The sequence below is a fragment of the Zootoca vivipara genome, chromosome 6, assembly GCF_963506605.1.
Source record: "Zootoca vivipara chromosome 6, rZooViv1.1, whole genome shotgun sequence".
Taxonomy (NCBI): domain Eukaryota; kingdom Metazoa; phylum Chordata; class Lepidosauria; order Squamata; family Lacertidae; genus Zootoca; species Zootoca vivipara.
This window is the reverse complement of record NC_083281.1, coordinates 36,088,483-36,106,692: the sequence shown is the minus strand read 5'-3', so window position 1 is coordinate 36,106,692 and position 18,210 is coordinate 36,088,483. Positions and strand designations below refer to the sequence as shown.

General features: G+C 47.0%; 1 protein-coding gene across 2 annotated transcripts; it reads right to left on the bottom strand.

Annotated features, from left to right (window-relative positions):
* Positions 1 to 6,337: 6,337 nt before the first annotated feature.
* On the bottom strand, positions 6,338 to 17,177 carry PAQR7 (progestin and adipoQ receptor family member 7). Of its 2 annotated transcripts, none has more exons than XM_035118303.2 (2): positions 15,840 to 17,177; positions 6,338 to 12,085 (listed from the first exon to the last, which is right to left on the bottom strand). In XM_035118303.2, the coding sequence occupies exons 1-2, from the start codon at positions 16,241 to 16,243 to the stop codon at positions 10,990 to 10,992; spliced, it is 1,500 nt and encodes a 499-aa protein (XP_034974194.2). In that variant the 5' UTR covers positions 16,244 to 17,177; the 3' UTR covers positions 6,338 to 10,989. The 2 variants fall into 2 exon arrangements, with proteins under 2 accessions (XP_034974194.2, XP_060131772.1); XM_060275789.1 differs by having other exon boundaries at positions 6,339 to 12,066; positions 15,840 to 15,976.
* Positions 17,178 to 18,210: the final 1,033 nt, after the last annotated feature.

The following is an 18,210-nucleotide window of genomic DNA, read 5'->3' as shown; positions in this document are numbered from 1 at the left end:
GGGCAGGGGAAAAAAGTTGCTTCTCTATGTACAATAGGTGATAGTCCAGTCACACAAAAAGGAGGTGTTTCTACAGGCCCATCGCAAGCTATGTGTTTATTTTTAAGCCATGCAAGGGCTAAAAATGCAGATAACATCATGTCTAAGTGGGCCTTCATCTGCTTGCAGTAGCAGGCAACAGAAGGCAAGCCCCAGTTGGACACTTTAAAGAGCCCTCTGGTCCCAACAAAGCTTTCCCAGCTTGGATGAACAGAGGTCACATCCTTACTATACATTTAAAGCACTCTTAGTCATGGAGAATCCTGGGAACTGTAGATTATTAAGGGTGTGTGCACACTCAAAGAATGACCTCCAAACCCACTTAAACATCTTCGAGAAGCTTACGAAAAGCTTGGCCTATCGCTCAACCTTCAAAAAACCAAAGTGCAGCACCAACAACCACAAAACAACCCCTCTGCAGTGCCACAAATCCAACTCAATTATGTAACGTTAGAAAGTGCCAATCACTTCTCCTACCTGGGCAGTTTTCTTTCCACAAGGGCTGACACTGATGCCGAAATCCAGCATCGCCTGAGCTCTGCGAGTGCAGCATTCTCCCGATTGAAGTGCAGAGTGTTTGAGGACCAGGACATTCTCAGGGAAACCAAAATGCTCATTTACAAAGCTATTGTACTACCAACCTTACTGTATGCTTGTGAAACGTGGACCACTTATAAATGCCATCTCCAAGTCCTTGAAAGGTTCCATCAACAATGTCTCTGAAAAAAATTACACATCACTTGGGAAGACAGGCAAACTAAGGCCAGTGTACTGAAAGAAGCAAAGTTCACCAGTGTCGGATTCTTCAACATCAACTTCATTGGACTGGTCATGTTGTTTAGGTGCCTGATTATCGTCTTCCAAAGCAACTACTCTATTCCGAACTTAAAAATGGAAAGTGTAGTGCTGGTGGTCAACAAAAGAGGTTTAAAGACTCTCTCAAGGCAAATGTTTAAAAATGTTGTATAAACACTGACAACTGGGAAACACTGGCCTGCGAGTGCCCCAGTTGGAGAACAGCCTTTACCAAAGGTGTCTTGGGCTTTGAAGACACTCAAACTCAGGACACAAGGGAGAAACGTGCTAAGAGGAAGGCATGCTTGGCAAACCATCACCGTGATCAACTCCTGCCCGGAAACCTATGTCCCCACTGTGGAAGGATGTGTGGGTCCAGAATTGGCCTCCACAGTCACTTACGGACTCACTGTTAAGACCATGTTCATGGAAGACAATCTTACTCGGCTACGAGTGATCGCCAAAGAAGAAGAATGTGGGCCAGGCCTACCAGGGATGAGCTGCTGTGCTAATTAGGCCTGACACTCTGCCTAGTCGGTGCAGATCATATTTTTAGCAATAAAGATTTAACTCCAGCTTACATGGTGTGATTTACTGCTGGCTCGCTCGTGACAGTGGAAATCATTCAGTTAAAAAAGCCTACCATTTTCAAGCTTTTGGGCCCTTCCAGGCGACCTGTTAGTACACATCCTGAATTGCTTACTTGGATATTAGATTATTCTGATTTGATCATTGGGAGGTTATGCAATAAGGAGCATTTATCCTGACTTACTTGCATGCTATGTTTACACGTCTTCTCATTAATCATTAGTTCATCCCATACTTTTCATTAAATTTCCCCGTGACGTTCCTAACCACAAAAGGTCCAGATGTTATTTTTAAGTGGATTTGTTGGGACCCAGGGAAAACAGAGAACCTTAATTCACTTTAATTGCACAACCCTAGTGTTCAAAAAGAGGAAGGGGAATGGAGAAGGGGACGACAGAGGACGAGATGGTTGGACAGTGTTCTCGAAGCTACGAACATGAGTCTGACCAAACTGTGGGAGGCAGTGCAAGACAGGAGTGCCTGGCGTGCTGTGGTCCATGGGGTCACGAAGAGTCGGACACGACTAAACGACTAAACAAGTGTTCAAGTATGGGCTTGAATCCTTCCCTTAAAATATTGACAGTCTAGGAGCAGCTTTTATGACTTGAAAGAAAGAAAAATAAATCTGATAATGGTTCTTCAACATCAATATCAATATCTGTATAAATACCCTAACAGTCCAAAGCTCTTTGGGGCTTTTGGCTGTGATCAACAGACATTGTCAATCATTTTGCAAATGTCATGTGTAATCTGCCTGATAAATATCTGCTTTGGTTTCTTGGGTTTGGAATATACACAGGAAACCTCCAGGCTAAACAGGCTAAACAGCCAGCAGGTTTTTCTTGCTCAGCAACCACATGCATATTATACAAACAATTCTTTCTGAGAAGAGGGATTCTTATTAGGCAATAGTCCTGATCTTCACCCAAACCAAGCTAAGCCAAAAACATAGCATTAGCATGTATTTTTAAAAAAGCAAGTCTGGATATCGAGAGAGAGGGCTACAGTTTGCAAGCTTGGTTTGCATGAATAAAAAGTGCCAAATTCAGAGCCTGGCATCTCCATTCCAAGGCTGCCTCTCAAGTACCAGAGCTGGGGAAATCTTCTGCAAAAGCTCCTGCAGAGCCAATCTGGGTATAGTATCACAGAATTGGATAAGGTTTTGTAGGTGATCTAGCATGGAATATTTGGTGGCTCTTAGACAAAATTCTGGCAGCTATAGACTGAAGTGGAGATACATTGTGCTAAAACTCTATTTGAAGCCCACCTCCTAGTTTCAAAATGAGCTGCAGAGATTATCATCTAATTTTCCTCCACACACTCCATCATCCAAAACATATGGACTAGAAACATATTTGTTAAAAACATTATCCAAATGTAAACAGCTATTTACAGCATGCTGAAAAACAAAAAAATCCCTTAATTTCATTAGAGGCCATGCTTCTATTTACTCTTGAAGGAGCTGCAAAATCAACATCACTTGCTTGACAGGGGGGGTTGGACTGGATGGCCTTTGTGGTCTCTTCCAACTCTATGATTCTATGACTTCCTGAGCCTTACAATGTAATGGTGTTTTTTCCAAGACAGAAGTATTTCAAGCTTGATATGTCTTGTAATATTTTTGTAGCATGGGCCTATTTTTAAGAATCGTCCCATAACTATTTTTTAAAAGAAGGTAAAAAAGCACTTGAGATATATGCAACGGATAAAAGAAGACATTGCATAATTGTGCCTGTGGAGTGTGACTGGTAAAAATTGGGGTGCATTAAGAATGGGTGGTGCACTGGGACGCGGGTGGCGCTGTGGTATAAACCACATAGCCTAGGGCTTGCTGATCGGAAGGTCGGTGGTTCGAATCCCTGTGACAGGGTGAGCTCCCGTTGTTCAGTCCTAGCTCCTGCCAACCTAGCAGTTTGAAAGCACGTCAAAGTGCAAGTAGATAAATAGGTACTGCTCCGGCGGGAAGGTAAACAGCGTTTCCATGTGCTGCTCTGGTTTGCCAGAAGCGGCTTAGTCATGTTGGCCACATGACCTGGAAGCTGTCTGCGGATAAACGCTGGCTCCCTCGGCCAGTAAAGCGAGAGTCGTCCGTGACTGGACCTAACGGTCAGGGGTCCCTTTACCTTTAAGAAAGGTTATGAACTGTTAAGAAATAGTATTGCTGAAATCCCCACTTCTCAAATAAATTACTCTTGCTCACAAGTTGCTGAGCAAGAAAAACCTGCTGGCTGTTGTCATCCAGAGGCTCACGTGTAACATGTCTCCCACACATGTAGAAGCAACTCTTAGCTTTATTAAAACTGAAAAATAGCTCCCAAAGGCTGCCAATGGGAATGGAGGACCAAGGGTGCAAGCATCTGCTTAATCCTTTCCCTCCAGCTGTTTTTCTGCTCAAAATCAATCCCTCCAGCTGCTTTTCCACCCAAAGGGAAAAGAGAAGTATGCTGCTGTTCCCCACCAGTCTCCTGTGACTGCTTTTTCTTACAAACAAAACAAGAGACTGTTGCGGACATCTCTGATGGAGCCCCAGGAGACTTTGGCCAAAACCAGACAATGGCTGGCTGGATTTTCATTGGAGCTGGCTGCACATCTGAGGGGGTTCTTGGCAAAGGGTTATTATATAATAGGTTTCCAAATCGAAAGCCTTAATGTGGGTTACCTGTAGGAGGTTCAGTAGCGCGGTCATACCTCATTTATGTATCCCTCTGATGCCTTCAGTTTTATATTTTTTTAGATTTGTATTGAGAAATGTTTTTCTTTCTGGCTATCGGTCGAATAAAGTACATTGAAATAATAGGTTTCCCTCCCTGCCCCCCGATTTGTGGGATAGAATACCATATAACAAAGCAGTGGGTTTTATTTTTTATTTTTTAAAAGTGACAGAGCCCCTGTGGGTGCCTGCCTCCCAGTAGCTGCCATTTAATTTTTTCCACAATGCCCCCAAATACTGTGTTGGTCTAAGTCTAAGACATTGTGGGGAAAACAGAATGGTAGCTACAATAAAAACTTTAGAACATAAGGTGAGCTTGGTGGGATCAGACCAAAGGCCCAGCATCCCGCTTTTACAATGGCCAAGCAGATCCCTATGTGAAGCAAAGGAACAGAGCCAACAGCAACTCTCTCCAATTTCAACTCCTAGCAACTATTCAGCAGCATATTGTCTCTGACACTGGAGGCAGAACATAGTTATTATGTCTAGCAGCCATTGACAGCATTATCCTCCATAAAGAGGATGGGTATCATATCACAGGTGGAACAGACTCCCTCAGATGGAATCATTGGAGGCTTTAAAGCAGAAATTGGATGGCCAACAGTCATGGATGCTTTCGCCGAGATTCCTGCGATGCAGGGGGTTGTACTAGCTGATCTTCAGCGGCCCTTCCAAGTCTACAATTTTATGATTCCTCCCTTGCAATGCTCTGGACTGCCTGAGGCATTCTAGCAAAACAAAATGGCAGCCACCAGCTGAATTATGACTGCTATACCTGGGGAGGGGGGGGAGGCCATGCAGACAGCAGTATGAGGGGGCTCTGCCAAGGTGCAAGGGCCAGATGTTGGATCTGCTTCTCATCTACTGTATGCAGGAATATTTTCCTCCTCAGAAAGCTGCCTGTACACTGCAAGCATCGTGGGAGACTCTGCAGAGCCTTTTCCTCACCAGTGGCCAGATTGTGACACCCCCACCCCCCAAAAAAGACACAGCTGACCACAAATTGGGAGTGTCAAATGGCAGGTCAAAATTGCCTTCCTTAGGTCTGCCTTTCACAGAACTGCTTGTTGATTTCATTTCCTTCTGGATTCCCCTAGTTTGGTTGCTGGTAAACTTTGTTACCGCTGCTGGATAATTATTTGTCATTTTGCTTTAAACTGCATTTTTGTTTTAAATGGTGTTGTTGCTAAGTTGTTTTCATTGAAATCCACTCTCCGGGGAAGAAATGAAAGTTATGAGTTTGCGGGTACCAGAGTTTATGGGTGCCAGACTCTCATAGTTCATGGATTTAGTAAGTGTTAGAATTTAATCAACGCTTGAAGAATCACTGGAAGTCAGATTCTTAACAGCTGGACAACTGTGTCAGGAGATTGCCTGAGAAATAGGTCATTAATAGAGAACAAAGACAAGGAGATGGGCTATCAGCAAAGCAAAGACCCTGTGCCAGCCCCACCCTGAGACAGTGAGCAGAGACAAAAGGAGAGCAGTTGTTTAAGGTTGCAGTGGTGATGATTTGCCCTAGCAGAAGAGATTCCAGTTTGTTGCAGCAAGTTAGAGAGGGGCTGGAGCACAATGTGGACTCGAATCGGAAGGTTGCAGCAATGGGAGAGAAAGGACTCTCTTGGAGTATGGTGCTCTGAACCCCTCCTTCGTAGGCTCAGGTCATATATATGTACAGTGGTACCTCTGGTTACAAACGGAATCCGTTCCAGAGGTCCATTCATAACCGGAAACCGCTCGTAACCCAAGGCGCCATTAGCAAAAGTGTGCCTCCCGATTTCCGCTAACATCCCGGGGCAAAGTTCGCAACTGGGAGCGGCTACTTCCGGGATACCCGAGCTCGTAACCCGCAGCGTGTGCAACCAGAGGTAAAGGTAAAGGGTAAAGGGACCCCTGACCAGGTCCAGTCGTGACCGACTCTGGGGTTGTGGCGCTCATCTCGCGTTATTGGCCGAGGGAGCCGGCATACAGCTTCCGGGTCATGTGGCCAGCATGACAAAGCCACTTCTGGCGAACCAGAGCAGCACACGGAAATGCCGTTTACCTTCCCGCTGGAGTGGTACTTATTTATCTACTTGTACTTTGACATGCTTTCAAACTGCTAGGTTGGCAGGAGCTGAACCCCAGCAACGGGAGCTCTCCCCGTCACGGGGATTCGAAGCACCGACCTTCTGTTCGGCAAGCCCTAGGCTCTGTGGTTTAACCCACAGTGCCACCCGCGTCCCCACAACCAGAGGTATAAATAAACTATATTTCATTTATCATAAAGACATCATGTTCTCCACTGTGCCTCATTTCCCAAGGAAAAATGAACCCTGGAATCTCACACTGCTTGGAGACTGGGGTGCCATGCAACACTACTTTCAGAAATAAATATACTACTCTGGAAACAAGCTTAATTGTTGCAAAACGTGACATTATTATAACCATTCCTTCTTTATCCAATGCCCAGGCAGTTTGTGTTGGTCCTCATGTAGCCTAACCATCCATGGACAAGAAAGAGGTAGCAGAAAACTTGAGGGGACCCCAAGGTTTGCAGAAGTACAAAAATACTACAGGGTGGAAAATCATAGATAGGAAAGGGAACATCGCCCCCCCCCCCCCAAGAGCATATCGGGAATGAGAATGCCCAGTGGTCACAATGCCTGTTGAGAGGATGGAAACCCAGGAGGAAACATCAATATGTGTTTGTGACTATTTTGTACCCCTACAAAAGTTGTCTCTACAAACAACGTCCTTTACACTAGTTATGCTGCTGTCAAAAGGGTTGGTGTGGGGATGAACGAGACAGAAGACTATAAAACATTTAGCTTGTGAAAATTGCTTTATAGAAACAAATGGCAGAAACAGGCCCATTAAAATGTATAAAATATAAGACGGACAGGGGAAAAACCACACACAACCTTCCCAGCCTTAGTCCCTGCAAAACTCTGCATAACTCCCTGAAATTTCCTTTATATGATACTCTGTATTGCATCATATTCATTAGGTGAACACCAAACACATTCAGAAATAGTGTATATCTGGTATATCTCTCTTGAAAGGATACCGCTTTAGAATTCCGATGTGGGTTCATGTTGCAAGGCTCCCCCAGAGAGAGAGAAATCACTGCCGTGTGGGAAAAGAGCATGTTCTGGGCCAATTTGCTCCCTAACATGATAGGTTTTGTTCTTTAAAAAATGTTCATAATTAAGTATGGCCATTTGAAGATATTAAGATCATCTTTCCAAAATGTTGTACAAGACCAAAAGTGGCTCTGTTGAGATATAAACAACAACCCCCCAACACACACAGGGATGGGAAACCTTTCCTAGGGGGTCACATGCAGCCTTCAAAATAATGCCATGCAGCCCATAGGGTTTTTGCTCCTAACACCTCTTCCTCTTCTGTGCTAACTCTACAGTCTAGAATGATGCCACATTTCTGTGTCCAGAGAGGTTTCTCTCCCCCCCCCTCACTTTTAAGCATCAGAAATAACTTGAAGAAGCAATTCCATCAGGTATTCTGAAATGGCACTCTTCCAAGAGGTCTAGTTTAAAAGCAAGGGCTTTTTAGTCTGACTGAAAGCAAGACTCAAGTCAGCTAAAAGCCACACCTTTGATTTAAGAGGTCTGAAGAGCACCCCATTTCCAACCAGGCCCACCCCCACCCCTTTAAGGAAGCTCATAAGCGCCAAACCACACAACTCTTCCGACAGGGCCAAATCAGATGGCTGCATTTTGAAAAGCAATGAAGATTCCAACCAGGTGGGTGGCCACATCCTGTCTCTTGCCACATGCCACTGGTAGTGGGTTGTTGTTGTTTAGTCGTGTCCGACTCTTTGTGACCCCATGGACCAGAGCACGCCAGGCCATAGCTGCCAAGTTTTCCCTTTTCTCGCGAGGAAGCCTATTCAGCATAAGGGGAAATCCCTTTTAAAAAGGGATAACTTGGCAGCTATGCGCCAGGCACTCCTGTCTTCCACTGCCTCCCACAGTTTGGTCAAACTCATGTTCGTAGCTTCGAGAACACTGTCCAACCATCTCGTCCTCTGTCGTCCCCTTCTCCTAGCGCCCTCAATCTTTCCCCAAATCAGGGTCTTTTCCAGGGAGTCTTCTCTTCTCATGAGGTGGCCAAAGTATTGGAGCCTCAGCTTCATGATCTGTCCTTCCAGTGAGCACTCAGAATGGATAGGTTTGATCTTCTTGCAGTCCATGGGACTCTCAAGAGTCTCCTCTTGAGTATTGAGTAGTGGGTAGTATTTCTACAAAATTACTTGGGGCACTGAAGTACAACATTATCAGCCTCTTTAGGCTGCAATTCTATGCATGTTTACTTGGGAGTCAGGAGCCCTACTGGACACAGTAGTGCCTGCCTCTGAGCAAATGAAGGAGGATGTTGACAGGCTGGAAGGTGTGCACAGAAGGGCAACCAAGAGGATCAAGGGTCTGGAAACCAAGCCTTATGAGGAACGGTTGAGGGAGTTGGGTATGTTTAGCCTGGAAAAGAGGAGACTGAGAGGAGATATGATAGCCATCTTCGAATATCTAAAGGGCTGTCACATGGAGGAAGCTTGTTTTGTCCTGTTCTGGAGGGTAGAACTCGAAGCAACGACTTCAAGTTAAAGGAGATTCTGACTAAATAACAGAAAAAATGTTCTGTCAGCAAGAGCTGTTCAACAGTGGAATGGACTCCCTTGGAAGGTGGTGGACTCTCCCTCCTTGGAGGTTTTTAAACAGAGGTTGGATGGCCATCTGTCATGGATACTTTAGCTGAGATTCCTGCATTGCAGGGGGTTGGACTAGATGACCCTTGGGATCCCTTCCAAGTCCAACTCTACAATTCTATGGTTCTATGAAATGTGCATAGGCTCTTCCTGCTGTTAAATGCCTTTAAACCAGTGGTGGCTGACCTAATGTCCTGACTGTTGTTGAACTAAAGCTGCCATTATCACTGACTATTGCTGCCTGGGGCTGATGGAATTCCAGTAACACCTGGAGCGTTACAGGTGAGCCACCGCTGCTTTAAATCAGGGAGGAGAAGCCTTTTTTCATCAACTGCATAATTAACATGGGGATTTATCAGCACATGGGGATTTCTCAATGGCCACAAGCACAGATTGTCTTTTAAAACAAGACACACACAGGCTTGCAAATCATAGAATCAGAGAGTTGGAAGAGACCACGAGGATCATTTAGTCCAACCCCCTGCAATGCAGGAATCTTTCTGCCCAACGTGGAGCTCGAACCCACAGATTAAGAGCCTCATGCTTCACCAACTGAGCTGGCACTTCCAGGCAAAATACACCCTGATGCTCAGGGAAGAGCTATCCCCAGAACACCCCACCAAAGAGCTTTAAAGGGATATCTGGCTGAGGATGGAGCAGGTGCTCAGCGGCAGAGCAGAGGGCAGTAGGTCCCAGGTCGAATCCTGGCTGCCTCCAGTGAAAAGGAGCGGCTACCAGTCAGAGTAAATGCTGGGGTAGATGGTCACATGGTCTGGCCTGGTATGGCAACTTCCTATGTTCCTGCTGGGGACAGAATGTTGCTTTAGATTAGGGGTGGGGAACGTCAGACCTGGGGGCTGAATGTGGCCCTATAGGCCTCCCTATCCAGCCCCCTGGACTGTCACCAGGCCATATGCACTCCTAAACTACACCCATCGCCAGCTGAGCTTTGCATCCTCCTTGAGTGTCTTTGGTTGGCTGAAACATGCCATTTGACTCTGAAAATGCCTCTTTGCTTGCCTGGATGGAGGACAGAGGGGTGTGGGTGTTTAGGAATTAGCATCCTGTACAAAGGATGCCCACTTTTGTCTCTGGCCCTGGAAAGTTGCCCAGAAAAGAATTCAACCTCCAAGGAGAAAAAGGGTCCCCAGCCCTGCTTTCATCGGTCCTTTGCCCTAACCAGTGTGTGTGTGTGTGTGTGTGTGTGTGTGTGTGTGTATGTATGTGTATGTGTGTGTTTCGTTTTACTTTTAAAATCCAGCCACAAAAGCCAGCCCTACTCTAGACAAACACATACAAGACACTCATTTTTTCCTGGATGCATCACATTTGCCTAAAGTACCAGGGTGAGTTTTACTCCAAATATTACAATTCCGCTTTACCCCATCCAAAGGGTTATGGGGTTCCACTCCTTAAGGCACGTACACATGGCAGCTTCCCAACTAGCTGGATTATTGTTGCTGCACCCGACAGGAATGATATTTTTCTCTGGGACACCCCTACCTTGTGGAAAGCCAGAAGGCAAGCTGTGAAGGCACCAGAGTCTGACCCAACCTTGCTAGGGTCCCTTCCCCCAGCAGCTGTGGAGATGCACCAGGGGGGGTCTGTGACTGCATAGGTCAGGCATGCTGAAAGAGCATCGAGGGATGACTTCGGCATGGAGCAAAGTTGGCATGTGCCCAGAGGCCGTTGATGCTTGAAGGACCCTCCCACCTAGTCAGGTATGGATTTGGTGCTCACCTTCGTCCGTCTCTCCTGGAACTCTTCCACCATGGAGAAGACCAGAAGGGAAGACATAATAAGTGTATGAGAAACTGTCTCTCTCAAAGGAAGGCAGGGGGGGAAACAGAACCACCACCTGGAAAGTCCTATTGCATCCAGGAAGCAGGCCTCTTCCTCCCACAAGATGGCTGTGCTCATGTCACTTCCTTTCTGGTGCAATATCTGACCCCCCCCTCGCTGCTGCTCGGATGTAGTAAGCAACCCAGACGTGAGCAAGCAACGTGCTCTTAACTATAGGAAGAAACACCAGCTGTGCCAGGCAAAAATGTCCAGTCCCCTGAATTACAGTGACACGGGCACACCCAAAGCGAGAACAAGGAAACTGGCAGATCAACACCCACCCACCCTCTATTCCCCCACTCCGTCCTTCTCACTCCTCTTTCTGGTGCAGTTTGCGCTGTACTCTGGCAGTCATGTGGAGGGCCGTAAAGAAGCAGACGGTCGCCACGAAAAGGCATAGGGAAGAAAAAAGGGGAGCCAGGTTGCCGTGGAGCCGTGAGTAGATGGGCCGCCTCGTTTCGTAATCCAGAAGCACCGCCTCCACCTGGGTGAGGGTGCAAAGCATCAGGAAGACATGGAAGATCTGGTGCCCCTGGCCCACAAAGTGGCACTTCCCGGGAAACCACTTTTCGGGGTAGGGGTAGGCAAAGAAGAAGGCCGCAATCAGGAAAAAGAGGACGTGGCACTTGTGGTATAAAACGGCCACGTCTGTGAGTCCAGAGGAAGGGGAGACGTAGATGCGGTGCAGCACCGGGCTGATGTCCAAAGCGTACGCCAGGGCAGAGGGCATTTCCTGGCAGAGCCTGCCCTGCAGGGAAGAGAGGTGAGGGCTCCTGTATTTGGCATAGCAGGAGCCGGCGCACGAGAGCCACGCAAGCAAAATGGCTCCCGGGATGTAGAAGCCCGCAAGCCTTGCGTGCCACTCTGGCTCAATGGCGTAATAGTAATGAACCAAAGCACTGCTGTACTGGTATGTGGATACGCCCACGTAGTCCAGGAAGAAGAAGGCACAGTGCCAGAACTCGGACTTGGCCTGCAGGAGGTGTGCCAGGGTGCTGAAGGTTGTGTAGATGACCGAAGAGGCGGCAATGACAAAGAGGGGCTGCGTGTGAGGGTCGCCAAGGAAATCCACCGCCTGCGAGAGCCGCCAGAACCTCACCACCAGGACCAAGGCAGCCACCAGGTGCGTCCAGACATTGACGGCCTCGTTGTGCCGCTGGAAAAGCGAGAGGAAGTAGTACTTCCAGGTCTGGTTGAGGGGCCGGTAGCCGGCCTGGATGTAGGGCTTCTGGAAAAGCCGGGGCACGTCCGATGCCTCCACCGTGCAGGAGGCTGAGGGGAGGGCCTCCTCCAGCAGCCGAGGGACTTTCCAGAAGTGCTGGGCACTGATGAAGAGGCGGCTGAGCTTTTCGGACACAATCGTTGCCATGGCAGGAATGGGAAGGCCCTGCAGAGCAAAACAACCCCTTTCAGGAATAAAAGAGGAAGCAGAGTTGGGTTTGTGTTGGTTTGCATTTTGAAACAATGGGCACAATATCTGACAGTGGTTGAAACAGGAGCCACTGGGGGAACAGGGGGAATTGGCAAAGCAGATGGCTGCTTAGAGGAGAAGCTCAGCAGTGTAATCCTAACCCTACTTACCTGGGAGTAAGCCCCACTGCAGTCAATAAGGCTGAGCTCTGAGCAGTCATGGTTAGATTGTAGATTCTTCGCTACAATCCTAGGCACAGTAGGAGGAAGCCCCTTTGAGCAAAGTGAGGCAACTTATAGGTAAACATGCCTAGGAATTCCACTGCCTGGCCCTATACTTAGCTGCAAACAAGACGCTTTGAAGGAAGTGGGTCTGAAATGAAATGTGGCTGGAATTGGCATTGGAAAAAGGAGCATATTCCCTTTAAAGTAACATTTTCACTCCTGCTTCAATTGCATCAAGCACTTTTGCAAGGCAAGAGGGGAGAAGCTGTGAATGAGCTTGCGAGGAGGCACACCATGGGCAGACTGTCAGGCAGAGAAGCGTAACAGCAGCTTATCATTGGCCCACTGTTTGCAGACTAAACTTAGTGGCCTGGTTCACAAATAAAGCTAAGTCATTATTAACGTTAAGCAAAGTTCATAAACCAAGAAGAAGCCATGGATTGCAGGTGTACCTTTTTGTAGTTAATCCACAGGGATTAAGCCATTGGGTTGACTTGAGCACTCAAATCATGATAGAGGAAGAAGAACACTGGAGAGATGGGATTCTGGCCAGCTGGTTGGCAGTAGCCAGCAGCTTACTTTGTAAAACAGCATTCGAGCTAAGTCCATTGCAACAGGCTACCTGAGCAATGGAAAATTAGGATTCCAACACTGTATCCTTAAAGAACCAAGAACAGGTAGGTAGCCGTGTTGGCCTGCCGTAGTCGAAACAAAATTAAAAAAATTCCTTTCAGTAGCACCTTAGAGACCAACTAAGTTTGTCATTGGTATGAGCTTTCATGTGCATGCACACTTCACAGCTTCCGTCCCAGAGTTTACCAAGGTCTTTCACCAAACCAGAAATAAATCCTGTTTCATGCTTCTAACCTTTGTAACTACAACTCTAGACTTTTGCTTTTGGAAAGTTATGGATATTTATTTAATACAATTTATATATCAGTTGGTTATAAAAACAACCTCTGCCATCACTGCCTCTGTTGGGCCCTCTGTTCAAAATCAGTACCTTACCAAGTTGCACTTTGGGCTGCAACATTTAATCTATTAATCAGTAGATCTTTGATTAACCCCCCCCCCCAGTAGTTCTAAAATATGGAAATGGCAAGTGCCATCTTAAAAAATCCCTCTTGCTCTCTCTCTCTCTCTCTCTGTCTGTGTGTGTGTATGAGAGAGAGAGAGAGAGAGAGAGAGAGAGAGAGAGAAGGCAAATGCTACTTCTAAGCTACAACACAGGTAGGTACATCATCTAAGACAACCTACATCAAACTGGTGCCCACTCAAGGTGTTTTGGACTCCAACTCCCATCAGCCCCCACCAGCACATGGTCACATACCTGGAGGGCAGCAGGTTGGCAAAGGCTCCTCTAAGAGTATGCGTTTCTCTCGGGAACGCCTGCAGTTTTAATCACTTGCTTATTCAATAAAACCCATGTGGTTAATCTTTAACTGTATGACAGCCCCAGTGATGGAGCTGGATAAGTCTTCTAGCATTGTAAGTATTTCCTGTTGCTGTATTTCGCAGTCAGAAAATGCCACTCCCCATCAGGGCCAGTGAGGGGCATGGCCTGGAGAGAGTTCTGAGGGCCACAGGAAACACAGGTGGCCACATTTGGACCCTGGGCCTGAGGCCCCCCCCTGCCCAAGATAAACATTTAAAATGTCCAATAGATCCGGGGGGTGGAGGTGGAAATTCTTGTTGTTGTTTTTTGCAAATCCCCAAAATGAATGTAATAATTAATCAACAACAAAAGCATTGTTGGCCTTGATTTCCAACACCGTTAAACTGCAACCCGCTCAACCTCCTCCTTCCAGGAAACGCCTTCTGTTCAAAGGCATTTTGTCATCTGTTGCCAAAGATGGGCTTGGTCAGAATTCCTAGCACCCCCTCCTAGCCAAAGACAAAGATTTGTCTGGCTGAGATCACTTTCTTAACATAACAAACATGGTTGTGTTTTTTTTTTTTTGCAGTGCTCAGAGGGAAAATACCAGGCTCTCTTCTGACTAAATACCAAGGCAGGCAATTTAGCAGTCTTAATTCAGGATGGATATACCGGTAGTGAGAGAGATTAGGTGGGAGCTGAAGGGACCCTTCTCTCTGAAACCCTGGAGCCCCCTTTCCCAACCTGGTGCCCTCCAAAGTTCCAGGTGAAGGGCTGGCTCTCCCTTCAACTACTAACTGATTTCGCCACCTGGCACCCCAAGAGTGCCTGTTCCTCAGCACTTTTGAGCAGCCCTTGTAGAGCGAGGCTGTGTACCTGTTACTGTTAAATATGCTTACAAAAATAAGATGGCCAAGTCACCTCACTACACCAACTCTTCTAAAAAGAGTAAGACATCCTGCTTATTCAGTGATAGGTGGCTTTGTTGAGATAATGAAAGTAACATGAGGGAATATGCACATGTTGATCTTTGAATCAGCTGAAAGTCTGATGATCATTAGCCTTCCAATTCTTCCACAGGCTGCCAACAGCACTAATACGGTAGCAATCTCCTCCCAGTTCCCCCCCCCCAACCCAACAGCCTGGATGTACATAACAGAACCCCATTGTTATATAATGCAAAGGGAAGAAGGCGGGGTTTGAATTGTCTATATAGGAACGGGCCTGTAAGCAGCCGCTTAAGCCGGAATCCATGTGAGAACTTGTTTATTTTCCTGCATTCAGAAATTCCAATACCACCTCTTCTTTCTTTTAAAAATAAAGATGCCTGCGAGACTTCGCGTTCTCTTTAGCACCCCACGCAACATTTGCAAGCCCTGGCTGGTTTTGCCTCTGCCTGTACTCAAACGTTTGGTTCCATATTTTAAAGTTGTGCAACACTCTCTCTTCTTCTTTTTAAAAAAAGCCATAGACACTGGCTGACCGACGCTCTTTTTCCAAGCAAGGTACTGTACACGCACCCCGCCAGCAATGGAAAGATCCACAGGCTAATTGCCCCATTTTAGAGCCCTAATCCTGGAAAAAAACTCACGCCCATTTTAGAAGAAAAACTGGTCTCCCCACCCGCGCTCCCTCCTATTAAGGAAGCTCCCTGATCACCCCACAGTTTAAACTGACTAACTTTTATTACGAACTACCAAGATGTTAAAAAGTTTGAGCCGGTAAAAGCTTGCAGACTAATCCTATGCACGTTTACTCTGGAGCAAGTCCTAGTGAGCTCAGTGGGGTTTATTCCGAAGTGTAGCCAAGCTGCAAAGGAAACCGTGATCCTGTGCACACTTGCTCGAGAGTAAGTGCCGCCTAATATCTTTGGGGCTTAATTCTAAAGCAAGCTTGCATAGGACCGGGGAGCAAAATAAACTGGGACTCCCCCACCCACCCACCTTAACTGACAAGCGCGCGCACTTTCCTCAGTTTCTTTAAACGCCTCCCGGACTCACGTTGCATTATGGAAATAATTGCTCCCCGCAGAAATCTCTCATCCCCGGTTTGCTCTATTACTACACAGTCCCGTCGCACTGGGCATCTTGTCCCTTGAAAGGAGGGGGACCCCCATTTTCTCATTCTGGCACCCCCCCTACTCCTCTTACCGATTGCCAGCAGCTTCTTCCTGAGGATGCTCGTCTGAAAGCGCCGAAGGAAGAGCAAAAAGAGAGAGGCGCCGACCCAGCCTAGCCGGGCAAGGCCGCCCCTCTGCGGCAACAGCCGCCTCTCCCCGAGAGACCCGCCTCGTCTGTTTTGCTTTTTCCCACGCAGCTGCAGGCAGAAACCAAACAGAAGCACCGCGGAAGACTTTGGACCAACGAGGCGCTGCGCCCCCTGGAGGTTGCAGCCGACACCCGAAAGTAGCGCCGGGCGGGAGAAAGTGGGGGGGGGGACCCCAATGCGGAAGCTGCAGGAGGGAAGGAGACGTGCATGCTGCGTTTCCCTCCCTCAGTCGCCGAGGGTAGATGCATGCAGGGAATCCCGGGAAGAGCAGCTTTTCTCGCCTCATTTGCCAAAAATTCCGTCCTCTGTGCAGTTATTAAAGGCAGAAGAGCCCTGTTCTCCGTGTCCTTATCCCAATCGACTGTTGCAAAACATGAGCTGTCATAAAGCATGGAGGAGATAACCTGAGATGGTCCAATGCAGGCTTCCTCAACCTCGGGCCTCCAGATGTTTTTGGCCTACAACTCCCATGATCCCTAGCTAACAGGACCAGTGCTCAGTGATGATGGGAACTGTAGTCTCAAAACATCTGGAGGGCCGAGGTTGAGGAAGCCTGGTCCAATGCCTGCCAACCCATCAGATCCTGCACTAGGATCCTGCACTGTTCCTCTGGTTACTGGGCAGCTTTTTCTGCTTTGTTTGCAAGGACCCCAATGGGAAGCAGCAAAGAATCATAGAATTGTAGAGTAGGAAATGAACCCAAGGGCCATCTAGTCCAACCCCTTGCAATGCAGGAATTCTGCCCACCACCATCCTTGAGTGGGCTCCAACCACCAACCTTCTGCCTTAGCAGAATTTGACCAGTGTAGGGACTCCCAGAAAATGACTGCTTTGCTTCTCATTGGTATTTGCTGTTGCATCACTGTGTCAACTTATCCAGACCCATGGACATAGCAAAGAGGGGGCAGGGGGTAGCTGCCCCCCATCAACAAAAATATAGTGAACTGAAGCTCTGCCCTCCCCCCCCCAAAAAAACATGCCTACACCCATGTCAACCCACTGTTTTTCTCTCTCCCTAGACTAACTGCAAGGTTTGTCAAGGAAAGCTAAACCAGCCCAGGTTCACACAACACACTAAACCAAATCATAGCTTAGCACAACAGCAAACAACTGGGGAACAAAGCAGCCACAATCACATTTCATGGATCCTATGCTTTCATGCCAAGACAGATGTGGAAAAGCTCTGGGGCACAGGCCAAATTAGCCCCAGCACAAACCCCAAGTAGGTTCCCTAAACCAGTGTTTCCCAACCAGTGCCTCCAGATGTTTTGGGACTACAACTCCCATCATCCCTAGCTACCGGTAGCAAGACCAGTGGTCAGGAATGATGGGAGTTGTAGTCCCAAAACATCTGGAGGCACACTGGTTGGGAAACACTGCCCTAAACTACCCTCACTTGACTCAAACCAGTCATCATGTAACACAAGAATGCAGTAAATGCATGGCTGAAGCAGCTGTGACCTACTTGTGCAAGAAACCTTTCACAGCCAATCCCTGCAGAAAACACTTTTGCCCAGTTCAGGTCTAGCAAAATCCCATGCTGTGTTTCTCCAGTGCCCAACACCCAGCAGGCTGTTTGGGAAATGCTGCAGAAGGGACTTCTGATAGGAGACACCACCCAACGGCTAATTTAGTCATCCCCCTACCCTATGGAGAAGCCATGGTTTGGCTTAGTTATGGGCAAAAGCATACTATTAAGTTGTACAAATTTCACTTTTTGAGTTTTATGCTATCAAACATTGCTTACCTGCATTAATGTGCTACAACCATTTGAATATAAATGTGTACTGCATACTGGTAATCTAATTTGCCCAGTTTGTAATTCATTGATATTTTACTAGACTAGATAGCAAGCTAAATCTGAAGTACTGAATAATGCAGAATCTGTGTTAAAAGTCCAAATGGCTGCTAGCAAAGGCACACAAAACTGTATTTAGTGTTGGACCATATGCAGCTATTAATCATTGAGAAGTTTTGAAAACTTCTCAATAGTCTTCCACCACCCACAGTACACACAACCTTTATTATTTATTTATATACTGTCTTTCATCAAAGATCTCAGGGTGGTCCACAAAATATTCTTAATTCATTGGGGTGGAGAATTAAGCCACTGCTGATTTGCCCCATTAAGTTTTAAAGCCCTGCTTGCGCTTTTTTTCAGAGCAGCCTCTCCTGCATGCCTGGCTCATCCCTTCAGAACGTCAGCTGCATTGTGCGGTTATATTTACTATATAATACATTAATTAATTTACC

Bases quoted from the DNA above. Each gene is read 5' to 3' on its own strand.
- PAQR7 (XM_035118303.2), bottom strand. From the start codon at position 16,243: ATGAGGCGAGAAAAGCTGCTCTTCCCGGGATTCCCTGCATGCATCTAC. The intron at 12,086-15,839 runs GTAAGAGGAGTA...TATTCCTGAAAG, and splicing joins GAAGAAGCTGCTGGCAATCG to GGGTTGTTTTGCTCTGCAGG.